The 17242-nt window shown below is 39.7% G+C and overlaps 1 protein-coding gene across 2 annotated transcripts; it reads left to right on the forward strand.

Moving 5' to 3' along the window:
• Positions 1 to 825: 825 nt before the first annotated feature.
• Positions 826 to 15915, forward strand: LOC131435288 (microtubule-associated protein futsch-like). 2 transcript variants are annotated; one of them, XM_058602987.1, is made up of 6 exons: positions 826 to 1093; positions 1312 to 1449; positions 1510 to 1903; positions 10407 to 14550; positions 14619 to 14805; positions 14883 to 15915. In XM_058602987.1, exons 3-6 carry the CDS (start codon positions 1525 to 1527, stop codon positions 15495 to 15497), a joined length of 5325 nt encoding a protein of 1774 aa, XP_058458970.1. In that variant the 5' UTR covers positions 826 to 1093; positions 1312 to 1449; positions 1510 to 1524; the 3' UTR covers positions 15498 to 15915. The 2 variants fall into 2 exon arrangements, with proteins under 2 accessions (XP_058458970.1, XP_058458969.1); XM_058602986.1 differs by having other exon boundaries at positions 1312 to 1903.
• The last annotated feature ends 1327 nt before the right edge of the window (positions 15916 to 17242 follow it).

The raw sequence follows: 17242 nt of genomic DNA on the forward strand, positions 1-17242 counted from the left end.
TTTACATTTTGTTTGGTAGCAACAAGTATCGAAGAGTAAAACTCATGACCCTCATTTGTACTTCTGGTCCTCGGACAAAGGTTTTAATGCAATGAGCGACATTAAGAAGTATTCGCCAGTGTGTTACTATGAGAGTCTGAACCAGCCACCTGCTATGACGTCATGGAACTGTGGCCAGCATCATTCTGCAAAGACCAAAACAATGAAGAAGAATGGCTAACATATTTAGATATTACGAACTACTTGTTTATTCGGTAGCATTTACCGCACTTCCCCGCAAATTATCGATCAGAATATCATCACTACGATAAGGAAATTAAGATTTTACTCGATTTGAAATGCTCGAATGTTTGTTTACCAGACTCTGAGCGCTCTGATTGCCCACCAAATGCCCCAAATGTTGGCTACGATATCACTTGCTGGAGCGCCCTATCCTTGTCACCGGCTGGTCTGAACTAATAACCACATCATGGATATAACAGGGCTGAAAAGTCACCCCACCTAAAACATGACAATTGAAATCTAATTCAAATACTAATAAATACATTGAAAAAGAGTATATTAATAGGGTATCTTCTTAAAAAATCTCGTGAAATAACTACGAAAATCATGATTTCGGTTACAACATTTTTTTCTTAGTGAAACCAAGTTTCGAAGCAATGCCACCTTTGTATGAACGACACAAACTGTGAATCTATATTATCGACTATTTCGATTATGTAATATTCGTTACTGGTACCACTGCTGTCGTAGCTGTCAATTTGAAATTTGGTACTGTTTTGAATGTGTAGTAGTGTATGTGTTCTCAATCATTTTGCAAAAGTATTGTCATCGTGCCGTGTGATTAATGCAAAGCTAGTAAAATTGTGTATTTTGTGTTGGAAATTCGAACATTTATCGAATTTTCCATGTTTCCAAAACCAATTTAGTGGCCAATTTTCAACAATTCATAAAAAAATTGGCGTGTGAATTAAAGCAAAATGAGAAAAACGTGTTTTATAAAAGTGCACTTGTAGACCTATCGACTCCGGTGGCGAGGTTTTGAGAATCAGGTGAATAGTGTGCGTGTGTTCGCAGCACCCTTCCAAACAAGGTAAGTTTTGTTGAAGGAAGACTGAGAATAAAATCTGTGTTTATTTGTAGTATTGATTCACAGACTGTACATTTGTTTGTTGCATGTTTGAAAATTATAGTATAGATTTTGAGTATTTTCTGTTGGTTGCTTGTAACCTAATCGTCTAGCACAACTAATTCAATATCAATCGACGCCAAATTTATTCATTTTCGATACATATTTTCTTGGCGAAACAGGCAACACTGCCACCATAAAACTCCCGAACGGCACGCGAGGCAAGAAAACTTCATTTTTTCACAACCCAAAAGTGACAGACGGAAAACAACAATGGACGTCGTGGTGAAGCAACTTTAATCCCTGGTGGATAACTTTGTGTAAATCCCGTGTACGAGCCTAGTTTGAAATCTCATTAATAAAAAATCGATACAATACAGTGCCCCAAAGTCAATATGGATTTCGAAGACGATTCCTCTAAATCGAGGGAACCGTCGTGTACCCCACCGCTGCCAACGACGGACTTGACGCCTATCGAAATTATGAAATTTGCTACCAGCGGCACAGACTTGGCCACACCGGAAAGGATTCCCGCTGTTGTCGGAACCGTACCTGACGGCACGCTCCAGCAGGATCAGGATATGGCTAGCGAACTAACCGACGAGAAATACGTGTCCGCAACGAGGGAAAAAACTGCAGAGACAGACAAAAATGGCGATCCAAGTGCTGTGGAGAAAAACGATTCGAAGGGGGCGAAGCTGTCAGCGAAAGTAGCAGAAGAAACATCTTCATCACGGCTTCCGTCCAAGAAAGAGGAAAACGCAAATGGCCCAAGTAAGTATTGCACTGATGAGCTACAGCTCTTTATGGAAGTTATGTTTTTTTTATGAGATTATGTGCAATGTAATGTGACTACAATATTGGAACAAACGTCATCGATAAGGGACTAGTCTAGCCGATTGAATTTTCAACATATCTAAAAATATTACAAATTCTTGTTACGTATCAGGAGTGTTTTACATTCTCGTCGCCAGGGTTACATGCTATGCATTTGTTGACAGAAAGTTTATCCAATGAACAGATGACAACAATTAAATTATTTTGTAGATGCAAATGCATTTTGATGTTGCATTTTATATAATTCTGTTTCAAGGCGATAATATACCTAACTGAATTTTAAAAGTATAAATAATTTTTTTTAAATTCCGTACACAAAAATTCGCCTAAAACTTGCAGTTCAACCTACCTCTGATTGTTCAAGCTTTTCTGGCCCGACAAGTAAATGACTACAACCAAAAATCTACGGTAACGATGATGGCTACCTTAACATTTTGGTTGACCATTTCTGAATTGATGTTTCCATAAGTGTCCCCTTTCCCAAATAAAATTTCAACATTCGGTCGATTCTAAAATCCTGACATTACATGGAGATTCATCTAATTTAGAGCCAACATGTGAAATATGTTGTAAAAAAAATTAGGTTTGTAATGACGACAAAAAAAACATAATTACTCCATTGAAATATGTTTCAACACCTCGAACTCGCGTAAATTTCGCTCAATTGAAAAATGTCACTCGTCAAATTACACCCATAATTGTCCGAAACGCAGTAGGCTCTGCACTTGAATGTTAGAATGTCGGCATAATAATGATGTGTGTATAAATCTAGAGGCCCTATTTAATTGTGATATAATAAAGCTGTCAGTGACACCAGAAGCGCCTGTATAAATGCTCCCAAAATGTATTCATACAGTTGGCTGCGCATTTCACACAATCACAGTAGGTATTAGAAAAACTACACATTTTTTCATTATTTCGCTGATTCATTGGGCCGTATGAATAAAATGTAGTATAGTCTGTTGTTTGTAGTATCTTCTCAAAAACAAAATCCACAGAGTATAACGCAGTTTGGTATGAATAAAAAACAAGTTCGAACATGTAGTTAATGCTACTTCCGAATTTAAGCATTTACTGCATACCGTATCGACACAGAACCGGAAGAGATGGCATAAGCATGCATAAAGCAAGAAACGTACTTACATCTGTAAAAATGCCACTTTTTTAATTTCTGTGCTTCACTTTATCAGCAAACACACGAGTAGCAACCTCTAGAGCTACCTACCGAAAACTTGAAGGAAATACTACAGTTTGTAGCACGTTTTGACAGTAACGTGATCCAAACGTAGCATTTACTACCGAAATTCAAGCATGCTACGTTTTATTCATACGGCCCATTGTCTCCGTACAGTGAGGAATCTATGGTATAATGTTGAAATTAAATCTCCTGAATATGAATATGAATTTCACGAGATTATTTTTTTTTCTAATGCTGTATAGAAAATATAAATAATTCTAATTAACACTGTTGTACGAGAAATACTTGAAATTTTACGAAAGCATTAGTATCCATAATTTCCTTAATATATTGCTTTTGAGGCAAAAGAAACTTCATGGGCACTGCAATGAAACTTGTCAAATAAATTTATAATACCCAAGAGCTTCACTGCTTTCACACACCAACCCGAAAAACAATTGTTCATCACAGAACATTACTGACAAACAAACAGAGCTCCTTAATCATGGGTTGAATTAAGAGATTTCTTCTAAATCAACACGAACAATTCGTTATAGATGTAGGTAAGAAAATCGACTATCCTTTTTTAAACAATGATACCAAAAACTACTTTTGCAGAAGTATTTAGAAATTATGCATTGAAAAAAAAACTTACTACAATCTTACTTGGTTATTTCATTTATTCGAGACTGATGTTATCGATCAGTTTTTCAATAAGTTGGTGGGGGATAGATAGGATTGAAAACTCGGCAGTTCAATTTGAACCGCTGAGCAGACGCAGTTTCTGATATTTGCAGAACACTTATATTTGGCAACAGAGTGCAATTTCTTTACTGACGTGCCGAACGAAAACGTGTTTTCGGCTTTTGTCTAGTCGATGCAGGTTTGATCATTTAGGGGCTAGTTAAGTTTTGTACTAGGGCACATAACCGTTTTCCATATTTAGCATTCAGCAGCTCAATTAGAACTGCTCTGCACTGTTGTGTCAAAGACGAAGCGTAAAAATATTAAAAGTTTTGATTATTTATGTTTTTAGATATGATGTTTTAAGTACATGAAACGTAACTTGTATTGCTTATTTTATTTTTTATTTTTAAACTTTTTTTTTTGACCAGGGAAAAGTCCAATGAAGCAATAATTTCACAGTCTCGTTCTTCATCAGGCAATAAATCTCTTCATGTTTCATGTCAATGAACCGAAACATAAGGGTAGTTATAAACTTAATACTTATTTAAAACTAATCCTATAACTGTGCCTAGCACTTAAGAATGAAGTGAAGTTAAAAATTTGAACAATGTATAAATAGACGATTAATTCTAGAAAAAGCCGTAATCAGATAACACTGATTGATTTCTCAGGAATGAATGAGATCGAGGTTAACAAGAGTGAAAGTCTAAATTCAGTTTTCGTAACAAGTCAAGATAAATCGTGCGGTGAACGACCCAAACGTGGTTAAAGCCGCTAATAAACGACAACAACAAGTCAAGATAACCAGTTCGAGATCATTTCAACGTGTTGTTTGATACGAATAGTTAAAAATTTGGTTGAAACAGTTATTTTGAGAGATAGTGCAGGTGTGGCAATTGTATTCTTTCAGTGACTGTGTTTCATCTCGCGTTGTTGACAGCAGAGCGAGTGGAAGAAAAGGGATACTGGTGAGATCGTTCCTTGGAGATATTTTATATTTTTCTTATTATATTTCTCCTGAGTTTAGAAAATCAGGTTGTGTTGAGATCATATTGTTTACCAAAACATATCCGGATATCTTTCTCTCCCTTTTAACACATCTCCTATCCCGTGATGCTCGTGGAGATACAGTGGCACCCGCGGTCTCCAGAAACAACGAGTATCGGACTAACATTTCTTTCTTTCCCACAGTAGCACAGCCTTTGGTCGTAGCCAGCGTCGTTATACATCATTTAATAAAAAGTTAGGAGTGAGTGGGTTTGTACAGTGAAAATGATTTGCTTCTCCCAAGCTTCATCTTCTTGGTTCATTGTATATTTCCACTCGTTTGGTCAATCACGAAGTGCAACTACGGGCGATCTACTTCAGCTCAGCTCAAGTCAATATAACCAGTTCGAGACTGTAACAAAGTCTGCTACACAAATGACGTAAGAGACATTTCGGCGAATGGATAAAAAGTGAAAATCGATAATTTTTTAACGCTCCTGTTCTCCTAGTAGGGAACTCTCCAAGGGAAACTACGAAGAGCAAACCGAAGAAGTTTATGCTGGATGGCTTTGACGGGTTGGATGTGGAGTTATGTCGATAGCTTACCGTACAACTATTGTCAGGAGATATCAAAAGAATTGTCTTGAATCATCTAACAAATTTTAAGATTTTTTTTTGTGTTTTGAACTGATTTATTACTATTTTGGGCTCATTGCTAATGATCATCGCTTAGCGTTATCAAACGTTTTTAATGAAGTCCGGGGTTCAGGGATTCAGGTACCGGAGTTCTCACCTTTGCCAACAGCTCCCTAGTTGACTTGCGGGAATATATCGTCGTGTTGTCTTGTTGCATAATCTACTTACCAGATTGAAAACGTTGGAGTGAGAGCTTGAGATTTACTTCCAGGACTGTCTGATAGTCTTCACTGCTCATTTTAGTGATAACAAATGCTAACCAAACTACATCGATTATAAATACACTCTCCTACTCAGTGCTTGAGCGGAAAAGAGGTATAGGGCGAGAAGACTAGTGTTTGATGAACAGAGAAAATGTTTGGATGTATGGTACCGGTCGGGAGACGGCCATGATGTAGACCATGTTCGATGTACGCTCTAGCATGCCTGACCGTGTTTTAGAGCTGTGTCTATCACAAAGTTTAGGGTGACGAAATGGTAGCGCATATGCACGGAATGCATATGAACGCAGGTTCGAGTCCTGTCTCTGAGCGTATCTTTTTCCAAAAAAAAATCATCTTTTCTGTTAAGTTTCCGCCACCAAAGTTTCGTGTAATAAAAAAAAAAACGGGACTCTTGTCGAAGTTAACGCCACTAATATCGTAATCCGTCTGGATCATCTAGATTGAACATAACCTTAAAAATCGAATTCTGAATAAGGATTATTTATTACTGATCTTAGAGCACTCATGAGTCCAACACGGCTTCTCTTCTACAAAAGTGTAGCGAGTCTGCATGTGATGAGATGCTTGGTACTTTTTGCATTTTCTCATAAACCAGTTGGGAGGAGCTCTCCAAAAATCGATGCTCTATACTTGTATAAACATGCGGAGTCAGTTCGTTACTGATTCTTCTGCATCACTTTGTTGGTCACGACCCTAAAACTTTGACCCGCATCTGCTTGGCTTACCTATGCTTGTTTTTTTTACGTATCATTTAACAGCATCGATAGCACGGGGGGGAGTACGTTATTTGGCCGAAATTTGTTTGGTCGAATTTTGTTTGGCATAACTTTGTTTGGCATAACTGAATTTGTTTTGCATAATGTCATTTGGCATAAAAAAAGACATGCTGTTTCATTTGGCATAATTTCAATTGTGCGTATTTTCTTTAGATTCGATTTGTTCTGGGAGTACATCAAAATGCTGAAGTACATAACGATCGAAAACACTTGGATTACAGGTTTTTTATACGTCTTTCGATTCCGGAATGGTAGAGTAATTAGTATAATAATTTTGATTTTGAATGTGTTTTTTCATAAATGATCGTAAATAGCTGCAATTCCCGTAAACATTATTCATAAATTTCTCTAGTTTGTACATTCTCTTGACGAATGATTAAATAATTTCCCTTTAGTTATACCAGTCTTCTGTTTCCGACTCCACAAGTACCGGAGATAGTGGTCCAATATTCTCAAATGGAACTCACTCCGATTTCTCAGCGATGGCTGAACCAATTCTCCTAAAATTGAATTCAAATGAAAGGTTTCAGGCTCATATACAATACGGTTTCGGATGTACAAGGTGATGAGGAATTAAACTTTCAAATTGTCCTGTTGAACGACGATGTCTTCAAAATTCTTTCAAAAAACACTGTTTTTAAATTGAAATGATTATGCTGTTTTATGCCCAAATAAACTTGCGTCCATTGAAAATTCAATGGAAACTTTTTTAAAGAATCCTTTAGTAATATTTATGATAATCTGAGTAATACGAGAAAGGCACCACTAGATGGATTGAAACAGGTTTTTGTTTGTACACGCAGAGAAAAAAATTGTAAAAATAACAGAATTTGAGTTTCACACAACGAATTTTGTCGTGAATACGACTTACTTTACTATGGGGCACCTTTTCAAAATTAGCCATATGGAAGAATAGGCAGAACTTAATCGTGAATATTCTTTCACTATTTCATCGAAAATATGATCAGGAATTTGAGATAATATTTTGAACAGTGTGAGATAACCACAAACAACTCAAAAATTAAGTTTTCTCAAAATTTGAAAACAACGCGGAAAACTCTTTACTTTCGCTTGGGTTTTTCGCGCAAGGACGACGATTTTGAGGTAGTCAGGCATATATCTTCGACTTAATGTTATAAAAAGGGAACCGTGGTCGAAAATCGATCTTTTCTCCCCTATTTTTCACCTGGATGGATCTTTTCTTGTGCATTCGATGGAAGCAGACGTCGGGGCGAGAAGACGCATTCAAACAGCGGCACCGGAGAACGCACCTTCTGCGTGGTTAAAAACCTCAAACGCTCAGGTCGTAGTTCTCATTTCCAGTGTTGGTGATTGCCGAAAATTTCACAGAAGCTGCTATATTGCTATCTATATTGTATACAACATTTTCAATCCGGTAGAAGATGCTACAAGAACTCGAGTCTCTCAATCTCTCATGAACCGCGAGAGAATTTTTCTACATTCCTTCGCTCCACTTCATACTCTGAGTATTTCTCGGCCCTTAAAAAAAAATTGCAGTCTGATAATGATCGCCGCTGTGTGGAAAATAACAAGAGAGAATCGCAAGTTGACAATTATCGCAGAAAATCGAATCGATGATTCGACTTGATGATTCTCATACTAGGTTGCAATATTTCAAAACCCTTGTGTGGAGCATTCACATACATTTTCATAGACACAACTTATACAAAGATTATATGCACATAGTTAGAATAAGCGGCAATAGTAAAATGATTCTATCGCAATTGTCAACTGCCTGTATAGAATCGGATCGCGAAACGAGAATAAGCGACCGTTTGTTGCTTCAGAGAAGATCCCCACAGCGGCGTGCCAACCTTTGATTCTCAGAAATATCATCGAGAGAAATTCGCTCTCGCACTGGTGTCGATTCTATGTTAAATGAGCCATGCCGGGTTTTTGTCGTTGCGATGATTTTCAACTCTCTTTGATGGCACTGATTCAATCGTTGAAGAGTTGCCAGCGAACGTTCTTTGATACGATAAAAGCCATCCTTGCTCATTTCCCTTCCGGTTGTCAAGGCGAGAAGACGCATTAAACCAGTTTGGCATCATTTGGCACTGCGAGCGGATGTGTTGCGGTTTGTACGCAAAGCTAGTTTCAACTCAAATAAGAGCGATTGCATCATACAACAGAGCTGCTGGTCGTTTGCTTTGAAGAGAAAGAAAACGAGAAACGCAAAGTGGACAACATTATATAAAATCAGCCGTTCGAATGGCTCTAAATGTTATCTAAAGAACTATTAAGATTACTACGTGTGAGTTTCACAATTCACACAATCGATCAACTATCAATTCGAATTCGAAAGTATAAAGAAATCGTGTCAGTTTTATTCGTATTCACGACATCCAGTTACGTCTCTGACATTACACACCCGTACTTTTTTTGATATGGTGACAAAAAATCTAAATTGATATAGCAAATATTGCTGCTTGTAACTACAAAACATGGTAATAATTTTTTTTTCAATGGATTGGTTTGTTTCAATCAATATTTCGATTAGAAGAACAATTATTTTACTTGTGCATTTCTGTAATTTTCTTGACCAACACTTTCACAGTTAATTCAATTTGAACTTAAATTTAGCTATTTCAACTAACGCATTTGTTTGTTATAATCATATATTTTAGTTTTTTTACAGAATAAAATGATTCCTTTCAAACTAATTTGCAAGATAGTTTTTGATACTACTTTTATTAAGATATTCATTTTTAAATTCTCAGGAATCAAGCTTTTGATTGATAACGCCAATTTTCATTTGCTATTCAAGATATGCAGCCCTATTGTCACGAGACGATCGAATTATTCACATAGCACAATCAAGTCCTGGTATTTTAATTAGTATCCAATGATTTAGTGCTTCATCGCTGCATCAAATATTTTTTGTGAAAAAAATTGCTATGATGTTATGCAATTTTCACAAATGTTATTATTTTTCAATACATACGTTTGAATTGTTGAAAACTTCCTACGAAATGGAAACAGATAAAATTTTACTTATAAAACGTGCACAAATTTTATCCGCGGGAGAAGAAAATTGCTCTGGTTTATAAGAAATAAAACTAATATAGTTCCGTTAAACAGTAAACTTGGTTGTATCTTTACACGAATATGATTTTAGATAAATTGAACCGAATAGCAGGATTAAATCAATATAGATATTACCGATAACATCAAATCAACTTTGGTTGACATGTAAAAAAAAAGAATAAACGATTTTTTTTAATTTTAGTTGGTTTGACGTAAAATCGCCATATAACTAAGTTCAGTTTGTGCAATGACTGAGTGGAAATATATATTGGAGAAGCCAAATGAATGAAAAACTTAACAGAAACAGTCTTCTAGCTCTATACCTATTTTCCGCTCAAGCACTGAGTAGGAGAGTGTATTTATAATCGCTTGTTAGCTTCTCTAGTGGTGCCATTCGCCAGTTTGTGAAAATCGGCTTAGTCATTTTCGAGTAAATTGAGTGACATTATTTTGCGATCTCGACAAACTGGTTTGATTGGTATCTCGGTTTTCACAATAACTGTATATCCTTTCTTCAAGAAAAATAAAAAAGACTGAATGAACACAATCAAAACTGTCGACGCAATCGATTGTCTAAAACCTCTTGAAGAAAATGTAGAAGATGCTGCGAGAACAGGTCAGATCCAAGAAAAATTAAATTGATGATAAATTGTAGGTATATTTGAAATTAGAGATTCCTAAACTATTTTAAATTTTGTAACTAGTTAATAGTGGTTTTGATTTTCGATCTCGTCGAGCTTTGGTCGATTCACAAATCGATTGCATATTTAAAACCAATAATTAAAGAATTTGATATTGAATGCTAAAGTGTAATCGATTTACTGTAGCCAGTACTCTTTCCACAGATCCATCCGCAGGGAAGCATGACAAATCTAGAACACCGTCGTCACCGCCCATGAAGAAAAGAAAAACGGACGCCAAAGATGGTGGAAAATCTAAAAGCAGCAAGAAAAAGGATAAAGACAAATCCACCGAACCAGAAAAGTCCAAGGACAAGGAAAAGGAGAAAAGTAGAAAACGCAAAAACAAGAATCGCGAGAAAGACCGTTCCAAAAGTAGAGGAAGGTCGAGAGAGCGTGCAAAATCCCGTGACAAAGAGAAAAAACGACGGTCCAAGAGCGTCGACAAGCGCAGCCGTAGCCGAAAGAGTAGCTCGCCCCGTCCAGATCGGAAAAAGCGAAACGCGAGTCGGAGTAAATCGGAATTTGCCAGATCTAAAAGCATTGCCAGTGGTAGAAAAAAAGAGGACAAAATGAAAAGGAAATCACGATCCCGGGAAAGAGGAAAGTCGGTCATGGTGAAAGATAGACGCTTTGGCAGCAGTAAGGAGCGGTCCGGTGAAGGTTCCGCTAAGCAGAGTTTTATTGCTATGAAGAAACGCCCGGAGAGATCGCCGGTATTACTCGCTCCCGTGAAATACACCTCTAGTACACCAGTTATTAGTTGGCGAGAACGAATTGTGAATAAAATTCAAACCACAACACAACCAGCTCGGCAAATCCCGGTAACTCCCGCTATTGCCGCGTTACAAGCGTACGATGATGACGATGAAAATTCTTTGCAGAGCATCGACGAGCGAAGCTCCAAAACGAAGCGAGATGCAACTGGTGATAAAATCGTTGACAAGAAAAACGAAACCGATTCGAAGCGAAAGAAAAAAATCAGAAGTAAAAGTGTGGCGAAAAAAGCCAAGAAAAGTGGATCTCTAAAGAAGAAATCCAAAGATAAACGCAAGGAACAAACTAAACGAAAGCGATCGCCAAAGGACAAAAAGAAAGAAAAAAATGTCGTCACAAATAAGCATGTAGTTTCTGAACCGAAGTTTGTCGTGGATCCTCTCATGTCCTCCGGAGATTCGGATACTGATCTGGGAACATCGTTGCATGACGAGGACGAGGAAGCACCAGAAATGCTTGTAAAACGAATAAAACTTGAAAAAGTGGACGAAACTGATCAACTGCAGTTTGGTCAAATTCAAATAGACTACAGTATCGTAAAGCAAGAACCACTAACCGATGAGGAGAAGGAGAAAGTCACCGAGGATCTCCCCGTACCTGAACCCGTGCCACCTCCTGAAGCCGTGCCGAAGCCAGTGCTTCCAGAGCTGGAACTACCTTCGGTAGATTCGAAGGAAGCTACACCTATGAAACCGAAATTCAATTGTTCCTTTTTGGACGACCTAAATAGTGGGAAGAAATTGCCGCCCGGTTCGTTAAATGCTTTGCAAAAAGCAGAGCTAGAGGATCGGAACCGAAAAGAAACAGATTCCCCGGATACCGATGACTATGCTTCCAATTGGGAAAATGATGAGTTGAGTCCTCTGGTGACAGCCGCGAAAGCACCTGTTGAGACACCGAAACCGATGGAAAAAAGCAGTGAAGAAATCCATAAACGAAACAGACTTATTCCGAAAAGTACTCATGAACAAATTATCCCACTGGACGATCTGCTGAACATTCAAAGTCAGTTACAATCGATGAAAAACAAACTGGAAAGTGTTGGTCAGTTGGAAGGAATTACTCCGTTAGTGAAAAAAATAGAACTTCCTCCAGTTATGCTTGACGATTCCAGTAAACCATTACTCGACGAGTTCCCGAATTGTGTTGCAAAAGATGCTACGGATGTTGTTGGCATTCCGTTGAATCCAAAACTAACGAAAAAACGAAGAAGTTCGTCTAGCACAACCACCAGCACAAGTTCCACTTCCGATAGTTCTAGTTCGAGCTCCGATTCCAGTTCTTCTAGTTCATCATCCAGTTCAAGCTCTAGCTCATCGGATTCGGATTCAACTGACAGTTCAGACGACGAGAAGCAAAAGAAAAAGAAAACACTCGTCAAACGGAAGAAATCACTCCTAAAACCGATCATCTCCGTGGAAGACATCGAACAGCTTGCCAGTGAGTTAGTTGAACCGGATGATATGCTGGAGGAAGAAGAGCTGAACAAAATTGAACCAGCTGTGTTGCCTGAAGCGCCGCTCATTCTACCTCAGCTGGTCATTCCCGAGCATTTACTACCGAAACCGAGAAGCGTTGCGAGTGCATCATCCAAAATATACAGTATCAAAGATGACTCGTTAAGTGAAACCAACACCAGCCACGAATCGTTGATCGCTGCCAGTAAGCCACTCAGTCTCGAGCGGGAATCACCGATTAAGCTAAGGCTTTTACCGAAGAATAAGATCGTACCAGCGGTGACTACGTCTGCTCTGCTAGGTCCAGAAGACGATGAGGAAAGCGAAAATCAGAATGTCGAAAGTAAAGAAACACCAACAAAAGTTGACATTCCAGAACCCGCTGAACCACCCACAGAGAAAACCAGTGAAGACGCACGTGAAACAAAGCGCCACAAAGAACGAAAATCAAATGAGCGAAGTCCTAGGAGAGCCCGTGACCAGAGCAAGCGTCGATCCAAAGAGCGTCGTAGTCACAGCAAATCAAGAGATGGTAGTAGCCCTAGCAGAAAACGCCACTCATCGGACCGAGAACGTGATCGTAGCAGGAAAGATCGGTTGCGAAGTCCACCGATGCGACGGCTAAGAAGTCCTGCTCCAATGCGCCGTAGGCGGTCGCGTTCTCGATCGAGAAGCCTGAGCCCTACACTTTTGCGAAGGCCTCCAAGTCCACCGGGCGATCGCAGCCCCAGAAGTCGTCGATATTCGGCAGACCGTGAATGGCGTCGATCAAGATCACCCTACTATCAGCGCCCTCCTTCGCCAAAGGAGAAACCTCCCAGTGAGAACCAAATCGATGTTGTTACCAGCACCGGTGGTGGTAGCAGTGGTGTGTTCGCTACAGCCAACGACCAGTCTCCCGTTACCGGGTACAAGAAAAGTCTTGCCGATTCCACAATCAGCGATGCCGATCTGGAAATTCAGAAGCGCAAACCGCAACCCTTCAGCGAAAGTTCCGCTTACAACAATGTTTACTCAAAAACCTATGGTTTCTACGGTCCTGAGGACATGGTGCTAGAGGGACCTGAAGGTGGCGATTCGCCGAAGCGAATACCACTGGACGATCGAATAAACATTGTTTTGGGTATCAACGGAATCGAAGCACCGAAAAGGCCGCCAGACATTGTGCCGGCACCTGGTGCAAGTCACTACGGCGAATATCAGCCGATCCAACCCCTGCACCATGACATGCAACAACCACCACCACCACAACAACATTTTTCACCACATCAGCAGTTTCCCGGTCCAATCAATGGCCCGCGACCGATCATGCACCCATCTACTCAGCAGCCTCCACCACAGCCGCATCAATTTCCGCATAATTATCCACCAGACTTTCATGCTGCACCACCAGGACAACCTCCACCACAGGCACCTCCCAACGCATATGCGTACGGAGCAAGTCCCCGTCCTCAGTTCTTCTCTAGTCCACGCATTCCTCAACCAGGCTGGCTACGACCTCCTCACGGACAAGTTATCCAGCCTGGCGTTCTCCATCCGCAAATATTCCCGAACAACATGTACCACCAAAGTCCCAACATTCAGGTTCCTCCTCCTCCACTACCAGTTGATCCCACGAAAACCCATGTCGTGCAGGTAGGCAACGTGCTGGAAATTGTCCCAACGGCCGTTCCGCCACCAACGCCAAGCAGTGTCAATCAACAGCTAAAAACCACTTCCCCTGTGATCATGGTTGAACCAACAACGCCGTTTATGCAACAGACCTCACCGTCGGAGACTCCCAACCTTCTGACGCCGAAGATTCTCACCGCGGAAGAGCTGAAACTTCGGCACGAGCGTCGGTTAGAGCTGAAGAAGAAAATCCGCATCGAGCGCGAGAAGAAACGCATGGAGAAAAAAATGCGCAAGGAAAAGCTCAAACTTGAAGTCAAACGTCTGTTGGCCGAAACATGTGCAACGGCGGCAAACAGTTCTTCGGAGGAAGAGGAATTCGATGCCAACAAACATCAGGAGTTGCTTGCTTCGCTTAGTAAGGGCTACGATCGGAGCATACTGCGAACGAAAACTGGATCATGGTTAGTTTAGCCTTTCTCACTGATTCTAGTTTGTAATAAAACAAAATTTTCTGTTTTTCGATCCACAGTGTTGCCAGGAAAAAAGTTCTGTTCGCGGATGGAGTTGCACCTGGCGATGAATCGTCTTCGTCGGGAGCGGAAGTCCTCCGTTCACCTGCCAAAATTACTGCTTCCAAAACGCGTAAAAAATTACGACGAAAACGGACGCTTAAAGCGACTGGAAGAAAACGCCTAATCGATAGGCTTAAACTAGCGGTAAGTAAATCGGGGTAGTTTGCTTTTCTAGAATCATCATACATTTCTGTCTGTTTCCGTTTTTCCAATATCTACAGGATCTCAACCTCGAGGAGAATGAACGTGTCGATCCAGAGTTGGAAAACATGCCAGCCCCGCCGCCTCCACCGGGCTCTCCACCTCCGGAACTGATGCAACCACGCTGCATCAATCCGCCGCCGGTGCAAATGATAGATTTCAGCGATGCACCTCCGATGCTGCCCTTTCGTGGTGCCGGAAGCAGTTCTACACCTTCGAATACGCCTGCTTCTAACGGTTCTAGTATGTCAGCTTCTCCGTTTGTTCCGGCAACACCACCACCGAATGCGGGCAATAATTCTGCTACTAATTCAAATCACAATATAAACGTGGGGCACAGTACGGCTCCCCCATCGTCGGCGAGTGGTACCGTTCCGGGTTGGAATCGAGGCCCATCGGGATCATCGAATGTGTCATCGCACGTTCGATCCCATCATCATAGTCATCACTATCATCACTCGCACAGTCAGCACCACACACCGCCACCTCAATCACAGCAGTCTGGGCAAGGACCTAAAAAGTCCCGCCGGGACGGCTATCGAAGCAGCCAACATCCGCCGGAACCGCCTCATGCAATCGAAGCAATCGGCACTTCAATGCGACACTCGTCATCGTACGATTCAAGTTCTCATTGATGAGCAAATCTTGGTAATTGTAAGTACGGAGCGTGTATCATTTCCCTCTGAGGAGTTTTTTTTCCTGTTTGTCGAAAAACGAATCGCACGAAGTCTCGTTTCAGGAAAAAAAATTGATGAGTTCAGAACAGCGTTAATTTAGAATAATTAAATCTAAGAATAATTCTATGCTGTATTTTACCTGCGGGATTAATTACAGCGCCAAGTTTCAGTGAACCTTGAACATAAAATGACGTAGAAGCCTGCAATTCTATTATAATTTGAAACATAGAAAAACAGCGTAGCGTTTTATGATAAGTTCGTAGATATGATTTGATCGAGAATTTTACTATATTTTAGGCATTATCCGATTGTGTTGAGTATGCTTACAGGATAGTAATATAATTCGTATATGAGGTAATAAAAATGTTATCTTCTGTAGAAAACATAAACACGATCAAAAATGAAAGAAACCCCTCTGAAATATGATAGGATAAAAATTTTTTACCACCATTGAATTCTACTATAAGTATATCACGTCACTATACACATTCAGTAAGTATCACAACAACACTTTTAAAAAACATGTATAAAAGACGTCACCTTCCAGATACGTATTTCGAAAGCAACTTACATTCTTCTTCAGTGTATCAGGTTTCTAAGTAAACCCTTTGAAATAGTTTCACGAATATATATGGGACGATTTAATGATTGTTGTTTCGTCGAGAGTTTGTACTGGTCAAAACATTTACATTTCAGTATTCTTGTGTGATTTCCATAATCGAAAAATAAGGTATAAATCGTACAAGCGTATAAATTTCATGTTTATAGTTTTAATCCTCCTGTATTTGCGAATCTGAAAGTCGGATCTGGATAAAATTCAACCACATGATAAAACCTGCGTGCTAGTAGAATTTACTGGCTATTTCAAAAAAAAATTGTTCCTTTTTTCAATACCCACAGAAAAATATTCCATTCTGAATACTGAGTACTGACGATAGATACAACTCTCTATGGAAAAGAAACAGATGAGTTTGTTCAAACGTAAACTAGCAAAATTTACAAATCAAAACACCCAGTAGATCTGAAACCGAAAGTAGGATCCGGAACAAATTCAAGAATTCAGTATGAAACCAAAAGACCATTTATGAAAATCGGATTAGCTATCTTGGAGTAAAGTGAGTGAGATCCTTTTTGTAGTTTTTGACCAAAATTTCCGATACTTCCGAAACCAATCGATCGCAGTAGGCGTACGCGTAGGACATGAAAAATTTTCGCTCCCGTCAAATTTTTTCGAAAATTAACTTTTTCTCATTTTCATAGAAGATGTAATAAATGAAGTCTGCGATTGTGATAAGTAAAAGTGAATTTAAGTTTATTTCTCGTGTGGAGACGTATGATTCGAATTACGAAACCTGTGTTGTATTCATATAGACTGGCTCATGAAGTCTTTTCAGCATTACCAACTAATAATCATGCAGATTGAAGATCCGATTTGACAGGAATGATGACATCAGTGTTCAATCCTGCCAAGACCATCGTCACAACGCAACGCAACTTTTTTCAGTACTTTCGAAACCGGATTCCGAGGACCGATATAATCGAAGCTGGCTTGTATGACCAGCAACATACATACATAAAAATACATACAGACGTTTCGCATATACGTCGAACTGTGTCGGATGGTACAGCCCTCCGGCCCTCAATTCGAAAATTAGTTTTCACATTGATTGCATGTGCAGCATTAAATGAAAGCGTGTTCATCT

Source organism: Malaya genurostris, chromosome 3 (assembly GCF_030247185.1).
Source record: "Malaya genurostris strain Urasoe2022 chromosome 3, Malgen_1.1, whole genome shotgun sequence".
Taxonomy (NCBI): Eukaryota; Metazoa; Arthropoda; class Insecta; order Diptera; family Culicidae; genus Malaya; species Malaya genurostris.

Excerpts from the sequence above, each read along its gene's own strand:
- LOC131435288 (XM_058602986.1), top strand. The coding sequence starts at position 1,525 with ATGGATTTCGAAGACGATTCCTCTAAATCGAGGGAACCGTCGTGTACC. Across the intron at positions 1,904-10,406 it reads GGAAAACGCAAATGGCCCAA|ATCCATCCGCAGGGAAGCAT; the intron begins GTAAGTATTGCA and ends CTCTTTCCACAG. Across the intron at positions 14,551-14,618 it reads CGAACGAAAACTGGATCATG|TGTTGCCAGGAAAAAAGTTC; the intron begins GTTAGTTTAGCC and ends TTCGATCCACAG.